The sequence below is a fragment of the Scylla paramamosain genome, chromosome 42, assembly GCF_035594125.1.
Source record: "Scylla paramamosain isolate STU-SP2022 chromosome 42, ASM3559412v1, whole genome shotgun sequence".
Classification (NCBI taxonomy): domain Eukaryota; kingdom Metazoa; phylum Arthropoda; class Malacostraca; order Decapoda; family Portunidae; genus Scylla; species Scylla paramamosain.
Genome location: NC_087192.1, coordinates 12,084,914 through 12,107,862, shown reverse-complemented (window position 1 = coordinate 12,107,862; position 22,949 = coordinate 12,084,914). Strand labels below are relative to the sequence as shown.

The 22,949-nt window shown below is 38.0% G+C and overlaps 1 protein-coding gene across 3 annotated transcripts in view; it reads left to right on the top strand.

Annotated features, from left to right (window-relative positions):
- Positions 1-22,949, top strand: part of LOC135093237 (ADAM 17-like protease) — a 219,524-nt gene that overhangs the window by 139,947 nt on the left and 56,628 nt on the right. For all 3 annotated transcript variants that reach the window (XM_063992245.1, XM_063992244.1, XM_063992246.1), the window contains one exon: positions 15,253-15,488. In XM_063992245.1, coding sequence (XP_063848315.1) covers positions 15,253-15,488 — 236 coding nt within the window. The remainder of the gene's footprint in view (positions 1-15,252; positions 15,489-22,949) is intronic.

The following is a 22,949-nucleotide window of genomic DNA, read 5'->3' as shown; positions in this document are numbered from 1 at the left end:
GCCTCCATCCCAAATGCATTTGTGCCCACCAGAAACACTCGACTTGCGTCAAATTCACATGCGCGCTGCTTACAGCAGGTTAGGTGTCACACCAGTCAGTTTCAGCGAAGCTTTGTTCCTTGTGCTGTAAGACTTTGGAACATGCTTGACGAGGGCACATGCACTGCGAGTGATGTGCAAAAATTCAAGTCTGCTTCGAACAAAATCTTGAAGAGTCTAGTCAATTAAACTCTGGTTGCTTTTGCAGCTATACCGGTGATAAATTATGTAACTATACCTGTGATTTTATACCATCAAGTTTTAAGTAGTTATACTACATTTACTCGTGTTGTCTGACATATATTAAATAAGTCAGAATTGTTGATTTTTTTTGTTGAATTTTTTTGTGAGTTTTAATAATTCTCAGTTCGTTGAGGCGTTCTTTATAATTGTTTAACCTATTTTCTCCTCCTGCTCTGATTTCATCCTACTATTGTGCTAATTGCTTTTCCTTTCTTCTTTCTACGGTCAAGGTGGGTGGGGGTTGTCATCTGGCAACTTATAGCGCTTGCGCTCGTCCCACTCTGCCTTCTCCGTTATGTTTAATAATAATAATAATAATAATCATTCCAGATTTCAGTAGTTCAATACAGGAAGCTGTATTTCTTGATGTCACTCAAATATCCACTCTTGATTTTCTTCCCATGCTCCCTTGTCTGTCTCTCTCCCTCATCCATCTGTGGCACCAAGTCATTTCTGTCCATTCTTTCTATATTATTTATTAATTTGTACATTGTTATCCTTTTTATATTGTGTACTAATTTGCCATTTTCTGGCATTAAATTTTAGTTTCCATCTTTGGCTCCATGCATGTATCTTGTCAGTATCCTTTTGTAACTCCTTGCAGTCATTTTTATCCTTTATTATTTTCATTATCAGGTCTCCTCTTTCTCTTCTCTCGTAGTGTTGGTAATCCCATCTCCTCAAGTCTCTTCATAGCTTAAATCTTTCAATTCTGGTGCCATCTTTGTCACTATTCTCTGTATTCTTTCCAGTTTCTGTATATCTTTTTCTGTGTGGAGCCAAAACTACTGCTGTGTATTCCAATTTACATTGTATCATGCTTGTTATAATTTTCTTCATCATTTCTTTATTGAAATAGTTAAACACCACCCTAATGTTCATTAACAAGCTGTATGTAGAGCTGAATATTCCATTTATGTGCCTTTCAGGTGATGGGATGTCCTGGATCATTATTCCTAAATCTTTTTCTTCATTACATTTCATTATTATTTTTTGTCTCATTTTGTAATTCCATGAAGGTCTCTTTTTTACTTTTTTCCTATTCCAAACACATGGCATTTTCTGGCATTGAATTCTAGTTTCCATCTTTGGCTCCATGCATGTATCTTGTCAATATCCTTTTGTAACTCCTTGCAGTAATTTTCATCCTTCATTATTTTCATTATAAAAGATCATTGATGAATAGTAGGAAGAGAATAGGTGACAGGACAGAACCCTGAGGAACACCACTGTTAATAGACTTAGGAGAAGAACTGTGACTGCCTACCACAGTAACAATAGAACGGTCAGAAAGAGAATTTGAGATGAAGTTTCAGAGAGAAGAATAGAAGCTGTAGAAGGATAGTTTTAAATCAAAGCTTTGTGCCAGATTCTGTCAAAAGCTTTTGATATGTCTAAGGCAACAGCAAAAGTTTCACCAAAATTCCTGAAAGAGGATGACCAAGACTCAGTAAGGAAAACCAAAAGATCATCAGTAGAGCAGCCTTGATGGAACCCATACTGGCAATCAGATAGAATGTTGTGAAGTGATAGATGTTTCAGAATCTTGCTGTTGAGGATAGATTCAAAACTGAAACTGATTAGAACAGTCACCCTTTTTAGGAACAGGCTGAATGTAGGCAAACTTCCAGCAAGAAGGAAGGGTAGATGTTGACAGACATAGTTGAAAGAGTTTGACTAGGCAAGATGCAAGCACAGAAGTGCAGTTTTGGAGAACAATAGGAAGGACCCTATCAGGTCCATAAGCCTTCTGGGAGTTTAGGCCAGTGAGGGCATGGAAAACATTATTACAAAGAATTTTAGTAGGTAGCATGAAGTAGTCAAAGGGTGGAGGAGAGGGAGAAACAAGCCCTGAATCATCCATGGTAGTTTTTAGCAAAAATTTGAGAGAAGAGTTTAGTTTTAGAGATAGATGTGATAGCAGTGGTGCCATCTGGTTGAAATAAAGGAGGGAAAGAAAAACAAGCAAAGTTATTGGAGATGTTTTTGGCTAGGTGTCAGAAATCACAAGGGAAGTTAGATCTTAAAAGATTTTGACACTTTCTGTTAATGACAAAATTTTTGGTTAGTTGGAGAACAGACTTGGCATGGCTCTAGGCAGAAATATAAAGTGTATGAGATTCTTGTGATAGAAGGCTCAGGTAATTTTTGTGGGCCACCTCTCTATCATGTATACCATGAGAATAGGCTGTGTTAAACCAAGGTTTTGAAGGTTTAGGTTGAGAAAAAGAGAGAGGAATGTATGCCTCCATACCAGACACTATCACCTGTGTTATGCACTTGGCACACAGAGACTGGTCTCTGACACAGAAGCAGTTGTCATTTCAAGGAAAATCAGCAAAATACCTCCTCAGGTCTCCCGAACTACCAGAGGCAAAGCGCCAGAGGCCCATCCTCTTAGGGGGTTCCTGAGGAAGGATTGGAGTGATAGGACTACATACAGATATGAGATTGTGATCGGAGGAGCCCGATGGAAAGGATGGGGCAACAGCATAAGCTGAAGGATTAGAGGTTAGGAAAAGGTCAAGAATGTTGGGCATATCCCCAAGATGGTCAGGAATACAAGTAGGGTGTTGCACCAACTTGGCTATGTCGTGAAGAATAGCAAAGTTAAAGGCTAGTTCACCAGGATGGTCAGTGAAGGGAGAGGAAAGTCAAAGCTAGTGGTGAATTCATAATGAAGTCTCCAAGAATATATATATATATATATATATATATATATATATATATATATAGTAAGATAAGAAGATACTGAGGCAAGGGGATTCATCTTCATCACTATTAGATGACCCATCACTTTCAGTTTTGTCTTGTTTATTGGGCATAATTCTGGAGCTGCCCTTACATGCATTGCAGCTGATAGCTCTTACATAAACCTGAAAAGCATCATGATATTGAAAATAATAACAATAATAATTGCAATGATGATTATGTAATTGAAATAATAATAATTTCATAATAATCATAATAAAGAATAATAATAGTAATAATAAAACTACTACTACTACTACTACTACTACTACTACTACTACTACTACTACAAGATTTACTACTGCTACTACTACTAATAACAACAATAATAATGATAATAATAGTGTACATTGTTACTGTTATTATTATTATTATTGTTATTATTATTATTATTATTATTGTTGTTGTTGTTGTTGTTGTTGTTGTTGTTGTTGTTGTCATCATTTTATCATTATTATTATTATTATTATTATTATTATTATTATTATTATTATTATTATTATTATTATTATTTCTACTATTACATCACAATATAGATAGAAGCCCAGGCTATGCTGTATTCTAAAGAACATGAGTAATACACACTCTGGGTTATATTATGAACTATCCTTGCAATATATGGATCATTTTATAATATCTAAGTTTCTTATTTGAAGGTTATATAAAAAAAGAAGGAAAGGAAAAGGAAAATACACTCAAAATTATAAATAAACAAAAAAATTATGATCGGCTGTGCCATGCTTAATATGACAAATTCATATCATACATTCAAGAACCTGTCTTACTTGTAATTTGCAACTAATATGTCATGGGACATAGGTTAGTATGATCTACAGTCACTTAACTACAACATATAATTTAATCATACAGCTGACTTACCTGATACTTCTTCCATAGCTGGAAGAAAGTAACCACCTCTGGCCATGTGTGATGTTTACATTCTACTGAGCAGAACTCAACTGTCAGGTATCTAATCAGTGTGTGCGATTCCCAAAAAGAGGTGTGAAGCCTATCAGATTTGTCAGAATCGACACAAGCAAAAAAAAAAAAAAAAAAAAAAATGGAGGTCCAGGAAGTCGCCCAGAAGTTGTGTGACGAATTTGTCAGATTTGATAATTTAGGGTTAATAATTGGGTTCCTCAAGGTTCATTCCTGTCACTCACTCTTTTCATATTATTCATCAGTGGTCTTCTAAGCAAAACTTGTAAGATTAAATGAATAATAATAACGTCATAATAATTCATGTATGAGGTTTGATCATAATCTCACAAACATTTAACTATGTCATTGAGGTATTAAATGAGATGCCTTTTAAGCTGGTCCCATGTCAGTCCTTTAGAGAGAAGTTTGAGGAAACAGCCAAAGTATGTACCTACATGCCATGACTCTCTTGCCCAATTGTGGGCAAAGGCAGTTTCAGGGCTGCCTTACTGGTCGAGCCCAACTTGGCAGAGTGAGATGAAAAAATGTGAAGATGAATGCTAGCAGCTCTCATGATATCTTTAGGTTAATCATATTGGAGGTTTTGTGGTGAGAAAGAATTTGTGATTGGCCCCTTTACAGGTGAGGCAATAAACAGTGGCAGATTGTAAACAATAATAATGCCAGCAGTTCAAGGTAACCATCCCATCAGTAACAAAATAACAATAAAATGTATTTCACTTACCACAATGTTAATATTGTGTTGTATTTCCGTTCTTTGTAACTTCTTATAGACAAGGAACTGAGTCAGCTAGGCCTTGCAATTTATCTTATGAAAGACTTTCCCTCACTTGTTGCATTGTAGCTTTCAGCTTCAGCAGTGAAGTATTGTCTTCCTTCTTGATCTCACTTTTCAGAAAAGACCACGAGTTATCAATAGGATTAAGATCTGGACTGTTGGCAGGCCAATCCTTGATGTAATCTAACTCACAGTTGTCAAACCACTCTTTTACTTGCTTGCTTATGTGGCTGGGAGCCCCATCTTGCATGCAACAGTCTACCTTGCACTTCACATAATACTCCTCTAAATTGTCATTGTAACAGTTCTAAGTACCGTTCACTGTTCATTGACTCTCCCTATTCAAAAAGACCAAATTGCTAATGCTATGGTATATACCATATTTGCTGGTGTATTAGACACACCTCTGCATAAGACACATCCCTATCGTACAAGGATGTTTTGTGGAAAAAAAAATATTGTTTCATCATAGATTTATTGAAAAAAAAATTTGTGTGTGTGTGTGTGTGTGTGTGTGTGTTTTATGTAAGAGGGCCACTGGCCAAAAATTTTGAATAAAAAGAAAGGCCCACTTAATGCCAGTTCCCATAGAGATGTCAGATAGAATGATAAAAAAATGGAATAAGTTTCTTGAAACTTCCCTCTTGAAAGAGTTCAGGTCATAGGAAGGACAAAATGCAGAAGCAGACAGGGAGGTCCAGAGTTTATCAGAGAAAGGGATGAATGACTGAGAATACTAGTTAACTCTTGCATTAGAAAGGTAGACAGAAAAGGGTTGAAAGAAGAAAGTCTTGTGCAGCGAGGCCACAGGAGGAGGGGAGGCATGCAGTTAACAAGATCAGAAGAGCAGTTAGTGTAAAAATACTGGTAGAAGATGCCAAGAGATGCAGTATGTGGTGATAGGTTGAAGACATTTAGAGTTGATAAAATGAAAAACTTTTGATTCCACCCTGTCGAAAATAGCAGTGTGAGTGGAACCCCCCACACACGTGAAGTAAACTCTGTACATGGACAGATAAGGCCTCTCTACAAAGTTAGCAGCTGGACAGTGGTAAGAAAAACTGGTAGAGACAATACAGAACCTAACTTCAGGAAAGCTGTTTTGGCTAGAGATGAGATGTGAAGTTTCCAGTTTAGATTACTGTATAAGTAAAGGACAGACCAAGGACATTCATTGTAGAAGAGGGGCCAGTTGAGTGACACTAAAGAAGAGGGGATAGTTATCTGGAAGTTTGTGTCAGGTTGATAGATAGAGGAATTGAGTTTTTGAAGCATCGAACATTACCAAGTTTGCTTTATCCCAGTCAAAAATTTCAGAGAGATAAGAAGTCAAGCATTCTGTGGTGGCTACCCTGCATGAGCTGTTTACTTCCTGAAGAGCTGGATGTCTACAAAAAGACATGGAAAAGTGCAAGGTGGCATCATTAGCGTAGGAGTGAATAGGACAAGAAGTTTGGCTTAGATTATTGATGAATAATAGGAAGAGTGGGTGACAGGACAGAACCTTGAGGAACACCACTGTTAATAAACTTAGAAGAACAGTGACTGTCTACCACAGCAGCATTAGAATGGTCAGAGAGGAAACTTGAGATGAACTTACACAGAGAAGGAGGAGGAGGAGGAGGTGGTAGCACCTGCCAAAATGATAATTACTCCCAGTGAGGTCAAAAGCACAGGATCATTGGGTGCTGTGAACCTATCATTAAACCCAGCAGTGATCTCACTGAACCTTTCCATTTGTGTCTCACAACACAATGGGGCAATCACAGCCTGCCCTCTAAAGACAACTCTCTTCCTTCACACAGAACTGCAAGCACCTAATTACACCCATCCTTCACTCAAAATTAAAAATTATTATGGTGACTCCTACACCAGCCTCGGAGTCCCCATCTGGGAAGGGAACCACAGGTGTCCCCAAGTTGGACTGCTCTTCTGGCATTGACCCTAAATGTCTTGACACCTTTCTCAACTTTTTCTTCATTAATTTCTGCAACATTTGTAGCATAAGATCTAATTTTCAATCTGTAGAGCACTACCTCTCCTCTACTAAACCTCATCTTTTCCTCACTGAAACACAGGTGTCTCAGGTAACTGACAGTAGCCACTTTTCTGCTCCCTACTGCTTTCTCTATTCTCATTTTCAATCCAAATCTGGATGTAGCATCTATGTACACAACAAATTAACCTGCTCCCATGCCCACACTCTTGCACCTTCCGAGTTTTCCATCATGTGGCTACTACAACAGAGTCACTCGCAAATTGAATTTATCTGTGCTGTATACATATCACCTAAATTCACTGACTTTAAGAAATTCTTTGCTTAACTTCCAGAGTGGAGTACATTCTGACCCTCATCCCTTTTGCAGAGAGATCTCCATTCTCTGAGACTTCAATGCTCACCACCAGTTTTGGTTTTCCTCTCCCTTCAGTGACCATCCTGGTGAACTTGCCTTTAACTTTGCTACTCTTCACGACCCAAAGCAATTGGTGCTACACCCTACTCATATTCTTCACTGTCCTGGAGATACGCCAAACATTCTTGACCTTTTCCTAACCTCTAATCCTGCTTATGTTATTACACTATCTTCTCCCCTGGGTTCCGCTGATCACAATCTCATACACACCACTCCTATGCTGATGATACCACCCTGCACTTTTCCACATCTTTTCATAGACGTCCAACCCTTCAGGAAGTAAACATTTCACGCAGGGAAGCCACAGAACGCTTGACTTCTGATCTAAGATTTCTGATTGGGCAGAGCAAACTTGGTATTCTTCAATGCCTCAAAAACTCAATTCCTCCATCTATCAACTTGACACAACCTTCCAGACAACTATCCCCTCTTCTTCAATGACACTCAACTGTCCCTCTCTTCTACACTGAACATCCTCGGTCTGTCCTTTACTTATAATCTGAACTGGAAACTTCACATCTCATCTCTAGCTAAAACAGCTTCTATGAAGTTAGGCGTTCTGAGATGTCTCCACCAGTTTTTCTCACCCACCCCCCCTTAGCTGTTAACTCTATACAAGGGCCTTATCTGTCCATGTATGGAGTATGCTTCACATGTCTGGGGGGGTTCCACTCATACTGCTCTTCTAGACAGGGTGGAATCAAAAGCTTTTCGTCTCATCAACTCCTCTCCTCTAACTGACTGTCTTCAGCCTATCTCCCATCGCTGCAATGTTGCATATCTAGCTGTCTTCTACCACTGTTTTCATGCTAACTGCTCTTCTGATCTTGCTAACTGCATGCCTCCCCTCCTCCTGCAGCCTTGCTGCACAAGACTTTCTTCTTCCTCTCACCCCTATTCTGTCCACCTCTCTAATGCAAGAGTTAACCTGTATTCTCAATCATTCATCCCTTTCTCTGGTAAACTCTGGAACTCCCTGCCTGCTTCTGTATTTCCACCTTCCTATGACTTAAATTCCTTCAAGAAGGAGGTTTCAAGATGCTTATCCTTCAATTTTTGACTACGGCTTTGGACCCATTTTATGGGACTGGCATTTCAGTGGGCATTTTTTTTATTGGATTTTTGTTGCCTTTGGTCAGTGTCCCTCCTACATAAAAAAAAAAAAAAAATCTCTATCTTGTCCTATCACTCCAATCCCTCCTCGGGATCCCCGTAAGCAAAGGTGTCTTTGGCGTTTTGCCTTTGCCAGTTAGGAGGACCTGAGGAGGTATTTTGCTGATTTTCCTAGGAATGACTATTGCTTCCATGTCAGAGACCTGTCTCTGTGTGCCGAATGCATAACAGTGATAGTGTCTGGCATGGAAGCATACATTCCTCACTCTTTTCTTGACCTAAAACTTCCAAACCAGGCTTGTGCTATACACAGCCTTGTGCTATACATGATAGAGAGGTGCCCCACAAAAGATACTTGAGCTTTCCATCACCAGAAACTCATGCACTTTGTATTTCTGTCCAGAACCATACAAAGTCTGTTCGCCAACTAGCCAAAAACTCCTTCATTAATAGAAAGTGTCAAAATCTTTCAAGATCTAAGAACTTCGCTTGTGACTTCTGGCACCTGGCTAAAAACATCTCCAATAACTTTGCTTCCTTTCCTCCATAATTTCAACAAGATGGCACCACTGCTATCACATCCATCTCTAAAGCTGAACTCTTTACTCAAACCTTTACTATAAACTCTACCTTGGATGATTCAGGACTTGTTCCTTCCCCTCCTCCACCCTCTGACTATTTCATGCTACCTATTAAAATTCTTAGCAATGATGTTTTCCATGCCCTCGCTGGCCTGAACCCTCGGAAGGCTTATGGACCTGATTGGTTCCGTCTTATTGTTCTCTGAAACTGCACTTCTGTGCTTGCACTTTGCCTTGTCAAACTCTTTCAACTCTGTGTGTCAACATATACCTTTTCTTCTTGCTGAAAGTTTGCCTACATTCAGCTTTTCCTAACAAGGGTGACCATTCTAATTCCTCAAACTACTGTCCTATTGTTTTAATTTCCTGCCTATCTAAAGTTTTTGAATCTATCCTCAACAGGAAGATTCTTAAACATCTATCACTTAACAACCTTCTATCTGATTGTCAGTATGGGTTCCATGAAGGCCACTCTACTGGTGATCTGGCTTTCCTTACTGAGTCTTGGTCATCCTCTTTAGAGATATTGGTGAAACTTTTGTTGTTGCCTTGGATATATCGAAAGCTTTTGATAGAGTCTGGCACAAAGTTTTGATTTCCAAACTACCCTGCTATGGCTTCTATCCTTCTCTCTGTAACTTCATCTCAAGTTTTGTTTCTGACCTGCAGTGGTAGAGTCACTGTTCTCTTAAATCTATTAACAGTGATGTTCCTCAGGGTTCTGTCCTGTCACCCACTCTCTTCTTATTATTCATCAATGACCTTCTAAACCAAACTTCTTTTCCTATCCAGTCCTACGCTGATGATACCACCCCCTTTTCCCACTTTTCCCCGTCTTTTCATAGATGTCCAACCCTTCAGGAAGTAAACATTTCACGCAGGAAAGCCACAGAATGCCTGACTTCTGATCTTTCTAAAATTTCAGATTGGGGCAGAGCAAACTTGGTGTTGTTCAATGCCTCAAAAACTCAATTACTCTATCTGTCAACTTGACTCAACCTTCTAGATAACTATCCCCTCTTCTTCAGTGACACTCAACTTCTACACTGAATGTCCTTGGTCTGTCCTTTCCTTATATGGTAATTTAAGCTGGAAACTTCACATCTCATCTCTAGCTAAAACCGCTTCTATGAAGTTAGGTTCTGTATTGTCTCTACCAGTTTTTCTTACCTCTTCCCAGCTGCTAACTCCCTCTTCCACACTGAACATCCTCAGTCTGTCCTTTACTTATAATCTAAACTGGAAACTTTACATCTCATCTCTAGGTAAAACAGCTTCTATGAAGTTAGGCATTCTGAGATGTCTCTACCAATTTTTCTCACCTTTCCAGCTGCTAAGTTTGTAGAGGAGCGTTATCCTTTTATGTATGGAGTATGCTTCACGTGTCGTGGGTTTCACTCATATAGCTCTTCTAGACAGGGTGGAATTAGAAGCTTTTTTTTGTCTCATTAACTCCTCTCTTCTAACTGGTTGTCTTCAGCCTCTTTCTCATCGCTGCAATGTTGCATCTCTTGCTATCTTCTGTCACTGTTTTCATGTTAACTGCTCTTCTGATCTTGCTAGATGCATGCCTCCCCTCCTCCCACAATCTTGCTGCACAAGACTTTCTTATCTCTCTCACCCCTATTTTGTCCACCTCTCTAATGCAAGAGTTAACCAGTATTCTCAGTCGTTCTTCCCTTTCTCTGGTAAATTCTGGAACTCCCTGCCTGCTTCTTTATTTCCACTTTCTTATGACTTGAACTCCTTCAAGAGGGAGGTTTCAAGACACCCTTCAATTTTTGACTACCACTTTGGACTTTGTTCAGGGACTGGCATCTTAGCGGGCCTTTTTTTTTTTTTTTTTTTTTTTTTTTTTACTGGATTTTTGTTCCCCTTGGCCGTTGTCCCTCATACCTTAAAATGGCTGAAGTATGGTAACTTGAAAATCAAAGCTTTGTGCCAGACTCAGTCAAAAGCTTTTGATGTGTCTAAGGCAGGGATTTTTAACCTTTGGCAAGCTGGGCACCCCCAAAGCTGGTTCAGTGCAGTTGAGCCTCCCTCTTCCCTGCATCATCCACTCAATCCCCTCCTGAACTATGCCACCATGGATAGATAGATAGATTGATTGATAGCCCTTGGCTAGGCTATTACTGTATTGGCCCACACTATTATAATATTTTTTTCCCCTCCTGTCCTGTGTTTACACTATGCCCCCTCGGTTGAGGACCACTGGTCTAAGGCAACAGTGAAAGTTTCACCAAAATCTCTAAAAGAGGGTGTGTCTTGTCCTCACATCTGGCATGATGCAGCACTGTGGCTGTGCAGTACCATCACACCTAAAACCATTTGTGTGTGTGTGTGTGTGTGTACTTAGTTGTATTTACCTAGTTGTACTGTATAGGGTCTGAGCTAAAGCTAATTTTTCCTATCTCCATATCTGCAGTTATCCTTTTTTTTTTTTCTCATACTAACAGCTGTAACCACCTCCTCTCTTAAAATATTCCAGAGATCAATCCTTCAATGTGGGAAACTACCATATTTGATGGCTTTTAAGATGTGCCTTTTTTTTCCCTTAAAAAAAATCTCAGAAAATGAGCCTGTATCTTATAAGATCAAGGTTCAACTTTGGGGCAGCGGCTAGTGGTAAGTCTGTGGCAACAGTGGTCCTTAAATCAAACCCCAAACATCTTTGCACATGTAAACAAAGTGATGATTGCTTCTACACCACAAAAACAACTCTTCTTTACAAGATAACAATGTATAAAAGGCCATATTTATCAGTAATTCACTTAAAATAACACCAGTCAGGAAGAAATCAAGTGATGATGCTTACATTGCATGTACCAAAACAAAATTGCGGTCGGTTACATGCTAAATCTGGCAGTATGCACAAGATTCACTGCATTCCTTAGTATGATGCTATAATTCCTTGAGGTAAGACACACCTTCATACAACTGAAATTGTGCCTTTCTTTTAACATTCTTATATGCATGTTCAACAAAACTTGAAGTTAATGAGAAACTTTTTTTTTTTTTATTTATATATAAAATAGCTTACTACCTAACAAAACAAAAAAATTTGTAAGTGAAGAGAGTGTCACAACGTAGGGTGGCTTGTGGTGATGGTCTGCTGTAAATATTTCAAAAATACATTGTAGAGAATAAGATAAATCTATTTTCACACATTCTTATGCTTTGAACTAAAATATTGCAAACAGAATTACGTGTAGAATAATGATGAAAAAATATGATGTACAAACTTTATTACTCCTCTGGGCTCTGACAGTATCACTGCTTATGCCACATTTGTTTACATCTCACAGCAGGATTGGTCTAAGGACCAGTGTTGGTAGGTCATAGCAAATATTAAGGTTTCTAAATGTACAATATTGGTATCAGAATAAAATATATGAGAGGGGTTTAAATGTCAGGTGAAAGCCTTCACTTCATATTCAGAACTTTAACCTGTTTTTTTTTTTTTTTTAATGCCTCCCCAAATTGAGGTGTGTCTTATAAGCTCATGGATGTTATAAGCCTTCAAATACGGTATATTTCTTGATGTCACTGAAACATTTAATCCTCTTAATTTTTTTGTATGTCCTCTTGCATATCTTGCTCCCTCATCCATATGCTTCTCCAAAACTTGTCTGTCTACCTTTTCCATATGGTTTATTAATTTGTACATTGTTATCAAATCTCCCCTTTCTCTTCTCTCTTCCAGTGTTATTAATCTCACTTCTTCCAGCTGCTCTTCATAAGTCTTTTCTATCAGTTCACCATCTTCATTGCTGTCCTTTGTATTCTTTCCAGTTTCATTATTTTCTTCTTCCTATGTGTGAGACCATATGACTGCAGCATACTCCAGCTTGAGGCATACCATGGTTGTAATTATTTTTTTTATCATATCCATGTTTGGCAGTTGGCAGAGCTATTGCAGTGTTCTTCCTTTATAATCATTTATGTAGATAATTTTACCACAGTCTTGGAAACCACAGTAATGTGAGCATAGCTGCATTGTGCATGCTGCAAACATTCATAAATCATAGTTGTGTATACCTCATCAGCCATGCTGCTGCCATCTTCATCTCAGTTGATAAATATAAGATGTTTATGCCACACCAGCCAGTCAGTTTGGCACATGCCAGTACCAAATTTTATACTTGTCCAGTTATGTAAGTTTCTTGCCTGCAATAGTTTTTGAATTATGGAGACATATACAAATGTTCAGTGTTACAAATAACCTTTAGTACCAGTGGTTACCTGTGCAAAGATAGGCAACCTAATTAGGTGATTTTTTTTTTTATTATTATGTAGGAGGGGCACTGGACAAGGGCAACAAAATGATGATGAAAAAAAAAAAGGCCCACTGAGGTGCTGGTCCCTGAGCAGTCAAAAGCGTCCATCAAAAATTAAAGGATGAGTGTCTTGAAAATCTCCCTCTTGGAAGAGTTCAAGTCATAGGAAGGTGGAAATACAGAAGCAGGAAGGGAGTTCCAGAGTTTACCAGAGAAAGGGATGAATGATTGAGAATAACGGTTAACTCTTGTATTAGAGAGATGGGTAGAAAAAGGGTGAGAGAAATGAGAAAAATCTTGTGCAACAAGGCTATGGGAGGAGGGGAGGCATGCAGTTAGCAATATCAAAAGAGTAGTTAGCATGAAAATAGTGGTAGAAGACAGCTAGAGATGCAGCTAGAGATGCAACAAGCTAGAGATGCAGCAGTGAGAGAGAGGCTGAGGACAATCAGTTAGAGGAGAGGAGCTGATAAGATGGAAAGGTTTTTGATTCCACCCTGTCTAAAAGAGCCATATGAGTGGAACCCCCATACATGTGAAGCATACTCCATACATGAATGAATAAGGCTCCTGTACAGTGTTAGCAGTTGGGTTGGGTGAGAAAAACTGGTAGAGACAACTCAGAATGCCCAACTTTATAGAAGCTGTTTTAGGTAGAGATGTGGTGTAAAGTTTCCAGTTTAGATTATAAATAAAGGACAGACTGAGGATGTTCAGTGTAGAAGAGGGGAATAGTTGAGTATCACTGAAGAAGAGGGGGATAGATATATAGAAGGTTGTGTCAGGTTGATAGATGGAGGAATTTAGTTTTTGAGGCTATAAACAATACTAAGTTTGCTCTGCCCCAATCAGAAATTTTAGAGAGATCAGAAGACAGGGTGGCATCAGAATTACAAGATGGTATCATCAGTGTAGGAGTGGATAAGACAAGAAGTTTGGTTTAGAAGATCAGGGATGAATAATAGGAAGGGAGTGGATGACAGGACAGAACTCTAAGGAACACCACTGTTAATAGATTTAGGAGAACAGTGACTGTCTACTACATCAGCAATAGAACAGCAGAAAGGAAACTTGAGAGAAGGATAAAAAGCTGTAGGAGGGTAGTTTGGAAATCATAGCTTTGTGCCAGACTCTATTGAAATTTTTTGATATGTCTAAAGCAACAGCAAAAACTTTCACCAAAATCCCTAAAAGGGGATGACTAAGACCCCCATAGTATTGCACTTTAGGCTAACTAATATAGCCTTTGCTTCTCTATGATGTTAAGCCCTATAAATTCTGGATCTTATAGAAAAATATTGTTGTCATCCCTTTTTCATAATCTTTTGATATCTGGTCACCACCTCTTTTACATATACACTGGAACCTCGGTTACCGAACTCCTCCCTTTCTGAACAAATCAGTTTTCAAACAAAATTTTTAACTTACAATTGCTTCAGTTGCCTTACCATAATTCAGTTTTCGAAGAAAGTTACCTGATTTCAAATACTAAAAACATAGCAAAAGCTGCTGTAATTGATAGTTTCTATAAATATTTCCTTTGTTTTTATATATTTGGAAGAGAGACACAGTGGGTAAGACAGTAATTCAATCTTTGAGCCTCCTATGGCTCTCTCTATGACCCACAATGGCATCACTACTGCACAACTGAATTTTCCCAGTAGCTTTTCTCATCAGCAAGATGTTTAAGTGTTATGATTATCTTCATTTTGGCAGTGATTGGGTTGCTTCTGTCTGTGCCTTTCTTTAATGCTTCCCTCACTTGATCTGTGACAAAGAAAATACCTGCATGTTCTAAACAATAACTTCTGATGAGTTCTGTGTCACTAAGTTCATTCAGTACATTCTTTGTGGATAAATAGTTTCTAAGCTGGAGATGTGCAATGGCCATCTCAGCAGTGGGAGCATCGGTCATTACTTGCCAAGTCACAGTGGATGGGTATCTGGGAACAGATTAATCCATTTTATGTTGATTCCTATGGGGAAAATAGTTTCTGTTTCCGAACATTTTGGTTTTCAAATGGCATCCAGGAATGAATTAAGTTCGAAAACCAAGGTTCTACTGTATTATTTATTTAATGTAAATGTATCAACAGTTTATTTGTTTTTTTCAGAATACTTCAAGAATGGTCATACATTGTATCTGAACTCAGGCCTGAGTTCTTCTAGAAACCACTATGGACAACGTGTCATTACTCGTGAGGCTGACCTTGTTACAGCTCATGAGTTTGGACACAACTGGGGATCTGAACATGACCCAGACAGACCAGAATGCAGTCCAAGTGCTAGCCAGGGAGGGTCTTACCTCATGTATACTTACTCAGTGTCAGGATATGACATAAACAATAAGGTAAGTACGTATGTGTGAGAACAAAGTATATGATATAAACAATAAGATGTGTGACAGCAAAATATGGGTATATTTTGAAAGACCTCATACACTCATGCATGTGTTGGCCTTGCTCACTTTGATTGCATGATTTCTAGTAACATTCTTGAATAAGGATAGACCACAGTAATGTGAGCATTATGGTATGCAAATTTATAATTTCTTTCATAGCCTGAAAAAACAGGCAAAAAGAAATTATTGCAAGGCAATTCAAGTTAGCTCTTCATACATTTTTGTCACATAGAGTAAAAGATCCATTGTTTGAGATCATCAAAAAGAGTGGTTGTTATCTCACCAATCATTCATTATTTTGGTTGGTGTATAAAACTGTTGTATTTGTTCCAAAATTAATATTCCACTTTGTTAATGCATTGTGCCTTGGAAATGTACTAGCCTTAATGGCACAGTTTAACCCTCTCTTGCACCAGACACACATGTGCATCGAAATATCTTCATGAGAAACTGCACAAATGCACAAGTGCGTCAAAAAACTTGTTTAAATTAATCAAAGATAAAGTTTCTGGTGTAAGTGCATCAATTTTTTGGTCAGTCAAAGATGAACATAAGTTTCACCTAAATAATGGAGGTGGAACACCGATGCTTTCCAGAGTAGGCCAACTGTTAGATAATTTGTCAGTTTCAGCCTGTGACTCAGGCTGTCAGTATGTAATCCGAGATGAATGCTGATTTAAGTATTTTCTTGGGATCTAATTAATATATCACAGTGACAATAGTACCTTCATAAAGCTCATAAAAAGATGGTTTAGGTAATGTGTAGCGCACAGAACACTCGTGGAAAAAGTTCTGAGCTAGAGGGTCATGAACATTTTCTTCTTGTTTTGTATTTATTTTGACAGAAAAATTAATGAAATTTATGTGAATATCATAAGGATAATTTCTTTGGGAATCTAGTGATATATATATATATATATATATATATATATATATATATATATATATATATATATATATATATATATATATATATATATATATATATATATATATATATATATATAATAGGTGCCAACTTATGTTTCAAAGGAAAGAAAACTGTTTCTCAATCAGTTTTTCAAGATGTGCAGAGAGACCCTAAATGCCTGCCAATAGAAGAGGTATTGGAAAAGAAAATTTATGAAACTTACTGGTATGATATGTTTCCAATTTAGATTATAAGTAAAAGACTGATCAAGGATGTTCAATGTTAAAGAGGGGGACAGTTGAGTGTCACTGAATAAGAGGTTGTGTCAAGTTGGTAAATGGAAGAATTAAGTTTTTGAGGCATTGAACATTACTAAATTTGGTCTACCTCCAATCAGAAATTTTAGAGAGATAAAAGTCAGGCTTTCTGTGGCTTCCCTGCATGAGCTGTTTACTTCCTGAAGGGTTGGATGTCTGTGAAAAGACATGGAAAAGTGCAAGCTGGTATCATCAGTGTAGGAATGGATAGAAAAAAAAAAATTTAGAAGATCATTGATGAATAATAGTTAGAGAGTGGGTGACAGGACAAAACCCTGAGGAACACCACTGTTTAATAGACTTAGGAGAACAGTGACCATCTACCACAGCAGCAATAGAATGGTCAGAGAGGAAATGTAACTTGAAGTTACAGGGAGAAGGATGGAAGCTGTAGGAGAGTAGTTTGGAAATCAAAGCTTTGTGCCAGACTCTATCAAAAGTTTTTTGATATGTCTGAGGCAACAGCAAAAGTTTCATCAAAATCCAAAAAAAGTTTGTGTATTTTGTCCTTTCATCTGGTGTGATGCAGCACTGTGGCTGTGCAATACTACCATCACATCTAAAACTGTGTGTGTGTGTGTGTGTGTGTGTGTGTGTGTGTGTGTGTGTGTGTGTGTGTGTGTGTGTGTGTGTGTGTGTGTGTGTGTTATTCACCTATGGTCATCTGCTGGTCACCCTGTGGAAAGAGCTCTGAGCTCATACTGACCGATCTTTGGGTAGGACTGAGACCACTCACACACTACACACTGGGGAAGCGAGGTCACAAACTCTCAGGTTGCATTCTGTACCTACTTGCTGCTAAGTGTGTGTGTATTTATTTACCTAGTTGTATTTACTTAGTTGTGGTTTAAAGGAAGGGAGTAATCTTTCACCTTCTTATGACTTGAATTCCTTCAAGAGGGAGGTTTCAAGACACTTATCCTTCAGTTTTTGACTACCACTTTGGACCCTTTTATGGGACTGGCATTTCAGTGGGCATTTTTTTTTTTTCTTTTTATCGGCCAGTGTCCCTCCTACTTAAAAAAAAAATCTCATAGTATCCTGTCTCTATATCTATCCAGTTTGGTCTTGAAAGTATGGACAGTTTTGGCAATGACAACATCTTCACTGAGTTCATTCCATTTCTTCACACTTCTGTTAGGAAAACTATATTTCTTGATGTCTCTTCTACAGTCAACTTTCTTCAACTTCTCACTATGTGTGTCTAAATTTATAAAATATTCTTTGTCCACATTTTCCATACCATTTATCATTCTACAGGGTGTAACACGAGTTTCTGCAAATACTGAAAGAGGTGAAAGAATGTGTAATTCTAAGTAGAAAATGTTCTCTACGCATATGCATTTTAAGGCTTTGTTTACCAGTCAGAGGAATTGAAAATGTGTGGGTGTACTATGTGTGTAGCTATAGGGTGACGGACAGACAGTTGCATTGTCACAGCCTCAGAGGTGCCACTTGCTCAAATTACGAATGCCTTTATCTCATTTTTTGCAGGCTGTGGAATATTACAGTATTTTGTAACAAGACAAACGGTATTAAAAAGCATGTAATTTACCGATAAGCATTACATGACAACATTATTGCAGTGATTAAAAGTACTGCTGTAAAATGCTACATGGCATCATCAAAGCAAGGGAGGAGGGGGGATCAAGTCTGAGCGACCTTGAAAACAGCTGAGTGATGATGCTACGTAGTATTTTACAGGAGTACTTTTAATCACCGCAATAATGTTGTTGTGTAATGCTTATTGGTAAAATTACATGCTTTTTAACACCATTTATCTTGTTATAAGGTACTGTAATATTCCACAACCTACAAAAAATAAAATGAAACCATTCATAATTTGAGCAAGTGGCACCTCTAAGGCTGCAACAATGCAACTTTTCCTTATTTCCTCCTTTGTATATTGGTGTAATAGTTGCTCTCTTCTAATCTTTTGGTACTCTTCCCTGTGATAGTGATGTCACCACTAGACTGAATTTTATCAGCCAATTGTTCTCTTCATTCCTTCAATATCCAGTTTGATACTCCATCTGGATCAGTTGCTTTATTTACTTCAAGTTCTTCCATCATCTTAAGTATTTCTTCATAACTGACTGGGACTGTACTTAGTATATTCGTCACCAACTTATCCCTTCCAGCATCAAACTCCCCTTCCACAGTAAATACTGATCCGAAGCTGTTGTTCATAACCTCTGCCATGTCCTGTGTATTGTTATAGATTTTTCCTTCAACTTTCAATCTTGATACATCTTCCTCCTTCTTCATCTTCCCATTAATATGTCTAAAGAATAGTTGGGGTTCATTTATACACTTATCTATTATATCTTTTTCATAGTTTCTTCTCTCCATTCTTATTGTCTCAATGTACGAGTACTTGTTTCTAGCATCAGTATATAATCTGCTTTCAGTTTTCCTCTTCTTCCATCTATTCCAAGAATTTGATTTATGATTTCTAGCTTCTTTGCGTTTTGTATTGAACCGTTCTTTACCCTTTCTACATCTCACTCCTCCTTTAGGTACAAATTTCTCCACAGCAGAATTATATATCCTTATAAATTCATCCCATTTTTCCCAAACATCTGCATTTTCGAAGTCTTTCCAGTCCATGGCAACAAAGTACTTTCTTAATTTTTCAAAGTCAGCTTTACTATATTTAAATCTTCTTACCTTATAATTTTCATCAATGATTACATTTTAATTTTTCAAATTAAATTCCATCAACACATGATCACTTTTACCTAGAGGGCTATCATAGTGTATAGTTTCAATAATTTCCATGTCCTTGGTAAACACTAAATCAAGTCTTGATGGTTTATCTCTTCCACTAAATCTAGTATCACAATCAACCCATTGAATCATCAAGTTTTTCACTGCTCAGTTCAATAGTCTATTATAGGGTGGTCCAACTTCTTTGACATCTTGGGCCACTTCGGCACTAAATGGTTACATGGAGGGCCACTATATATATATATATATATATATATATATATATATATATATATATATATATATATATATATATATATATATATATATATATATATATATATATATATATATATATGTATAATCCTAGTAATCCTAATTCCTATTATTATTTCATATACAGGCACAGAAACTTTGTGTTTTTCATGTACAAGATAAATTTATAATACAAGCGGCCATGGGCCACAGACAATCAACTGGTGAACCACTTGTGGGCCACAGGCCCATAGTTGGACCACCCTGGTCTATTACTTCATGAGCTTTCACTTCCAGTAGTTATCAATGTCTCCCAATTTTTCTCCTTACAATTAAAATCACCAGCAATAAATATATCACTGCTTTCCATCACTATCTTTTCAAGACCTTTCAACACATCCACCAACATCTCTTCATGCTCTTCTTTTTGCCAACCATTGGTCATAGGTGGCACATACACTCATACATAATTCATTATCCTTTCATTTCCACTTCTAATCATCACTTGTAGAATTTGAGACTTTTCATAACTTTTTATTACCTCTCCACTTTGACACATTTTTTAGTCAGAATTGTCACTCCACTTCCTCCCTTGTCACTTCTGTTTTTCATCTATAAATCATATTTATCATCACCAATGTCAGGAATTCCCCATTCATTTTTCCATTTTGTCTCACAAAATACAATAACATCCGGTGCAGTTCTGCTTAATAACTCATTTAATTCCATTTTAGTTGACATTAGTCCATTTGCATTAGTATAACATACTTACTGTTTGATGTACCATTTCTTTATTCTCATATCTCTTACTCTCCAGAAAACTTCTCCTCCGTTCATTGTTGGTTTTTTTTATTTAGCCTCATTGACCAGCTCCTTTTGCTTCAACCTTTCAGTCTCATCCATGTCTCTGTTTATCCATACATTTTTATATCCTTCATCTCCAGATAACTTCCAAGATCCATTAATTACTTCTTCTGCTTGTACCTGTGTTGCAAACCTTATTCTTGGGTCTCATTTTTTTCTTTTTCATATCTCCCAATTCTATGGAACTCTTCCACTTGCTTTACAACCTGACTGTCTTCATCTGTCACTTTCTTCAGTAACTTATTCAACATTTTTTTTTACTTTTCCTCTCTTTGAATTCTGCTTACTATTTTCTCTTCCTTTAAACCAAATACAATTACTTGTTTATATTTTTCTACAGTGTCTCTCACTAACTTTTCCTCTTCTTTAATAACATTTATCACTTTTTGTCTCAGGTTTTGTTTCTCATTTTTTTGTTGTTCTATTATTTTCTTTTGTGATTCTTCAAATTTATATCCATTTAACTACTCATTTTATCTCATCTCCACATCCTTTATATTTGCCTTCATTTCCTTTCTGAACAGTTTCTACTTTTTCCTTTATTTGTTTCTTTAAACAGTCATTTTCCACTTTTAACTTCTCATTCTTATCTTCCATCTCTATCAGATTTGCTGTAATAGTCACCAACTTCTCACCTGTCTCTTTCTAGTGTGCCTCCAATGTCTTTATTCTCTCCACTAACTTGTCCATCATTTCTTCCATATATAAAATTTTTCTACACTGCAATCTATAATTTAGTTCTCTTTCCTCACCAGTAAAACCTTCAAAGGACTCCTGTTCTTTTGGGGTGCCTCCCTTTGCCATTTTGTCCAAAGTGTAAACAAACCAACCAAACTCTCCTAGAGACAGGATAACTATACTCATGTACTGTTTTTCCCCTCCCTATTTATCACCTAGGTATTCCAGGGGTGTTATTCCTTCCTTCTATATGTAGACCACTAGGAAACACATCCTGTCAGCTCCACCACTGCCTTGTGTGTGTGTGTGTGTGTGTGTGTGGGTAGCCGGATGTTTTGGCCACGGATGTTTTGGCTACGGACGTTTTGGCCATCAAATCGCAACTTGCCACTTTTTGGCCACGGAAAGTAGGATATTTTGGCCACGGACATTTTGGCCATTAAATTAAAAATAAATCGCCACCCAAGGAAGATAGGATATTTGATGTGATAAACTCAACAAAAATATTGGTATTTAAAATGTAATTGAGCATTTTTGAAAAATTGCAATAGAGCATTTTTTAAATTAAAATTGTCATTAAAAAGTATAGGTTCACATGCTACGCATTCATATCTCCACCTCTAAGATTATAGCTGATGCCTCGGAGGAATTGTGGGATGGTCTTCTTCCCTTCATTCAAATCGATGACCAGGTTTTGGATGCGGGTGTGTAATTCCTTGTATATCTTCTTAAACCTCTTAGCAGGGCGAAAGGCCTCTCAAAGTCGATGATGACTGAAATGGGATCACAGCCACTCTCCGCCAGGACCCTGAAGACTTGTTCGTAGCTACTTTGTGTCTTGCGTTGCAGCAAGACGTACACAAGAGGTAGATAAACACTGTTGACTCGACCTTGGATGACATATAGCTGGGTGAAGAGTCTCGGAGCTACCGAAAATGTGCCATCCATACACCACTCATCACAGCGTGCTAACAGTTCCAGATGATGGGGGGTGGTAAAGCTGATAATACGCTCATCTGCCTCTGGTCCATTGTCATAGTGGAGGTGGGATGTCCAGTCATCAGGGATTTCCAACTCTTGAAGAGACTGTGGATCCTTGGGACGGTGTGCAGCCCGGATGCGACGAAGGACACGCTTACTAGAATCAGACCTAGGCATGCGTGCTTTGACCTCCGCGGGCAGTGCCGCGACTGTGAAGGCGAGAATCTGATTAGGCTGATCATTGGTGTTCGAAGCCTTCCTCTTCATACCCTGTCGAGCTTGCTCCACTTGGCATCCAACTGTGTCAGAAAGATGGTTATGCGAGGTCACAACTTCAGGGTTACCAAGACTTTTGGTTGTCTTTAGTATACCAGGGCACTTCAGACTAGCCCGCTTGACACACCGAAAAACTATCTCATCCACTGATTTTGCAACATGCTTCTTAGTGTACATAAAGCCATCCAGGCAGATTTTCTGACCACCTCGATTTGATGTGGTGACCTCAAGCTCAGCTGACATGGTGGAGTAGTAAGTACTGTGCAAAGTAGCTCCAATCAGGCTGTTCCTCACCTCGGTCAGAAACCTCACAAACCACCAACTGCTTCACAGTTCAAAACAAACTCGTATGGCAGTAAAAGATCTAATTCCTCTCTCTCTCTCTCTCTCTCTCTCTCTCTCTCTCTCTCTCTCTCTCTC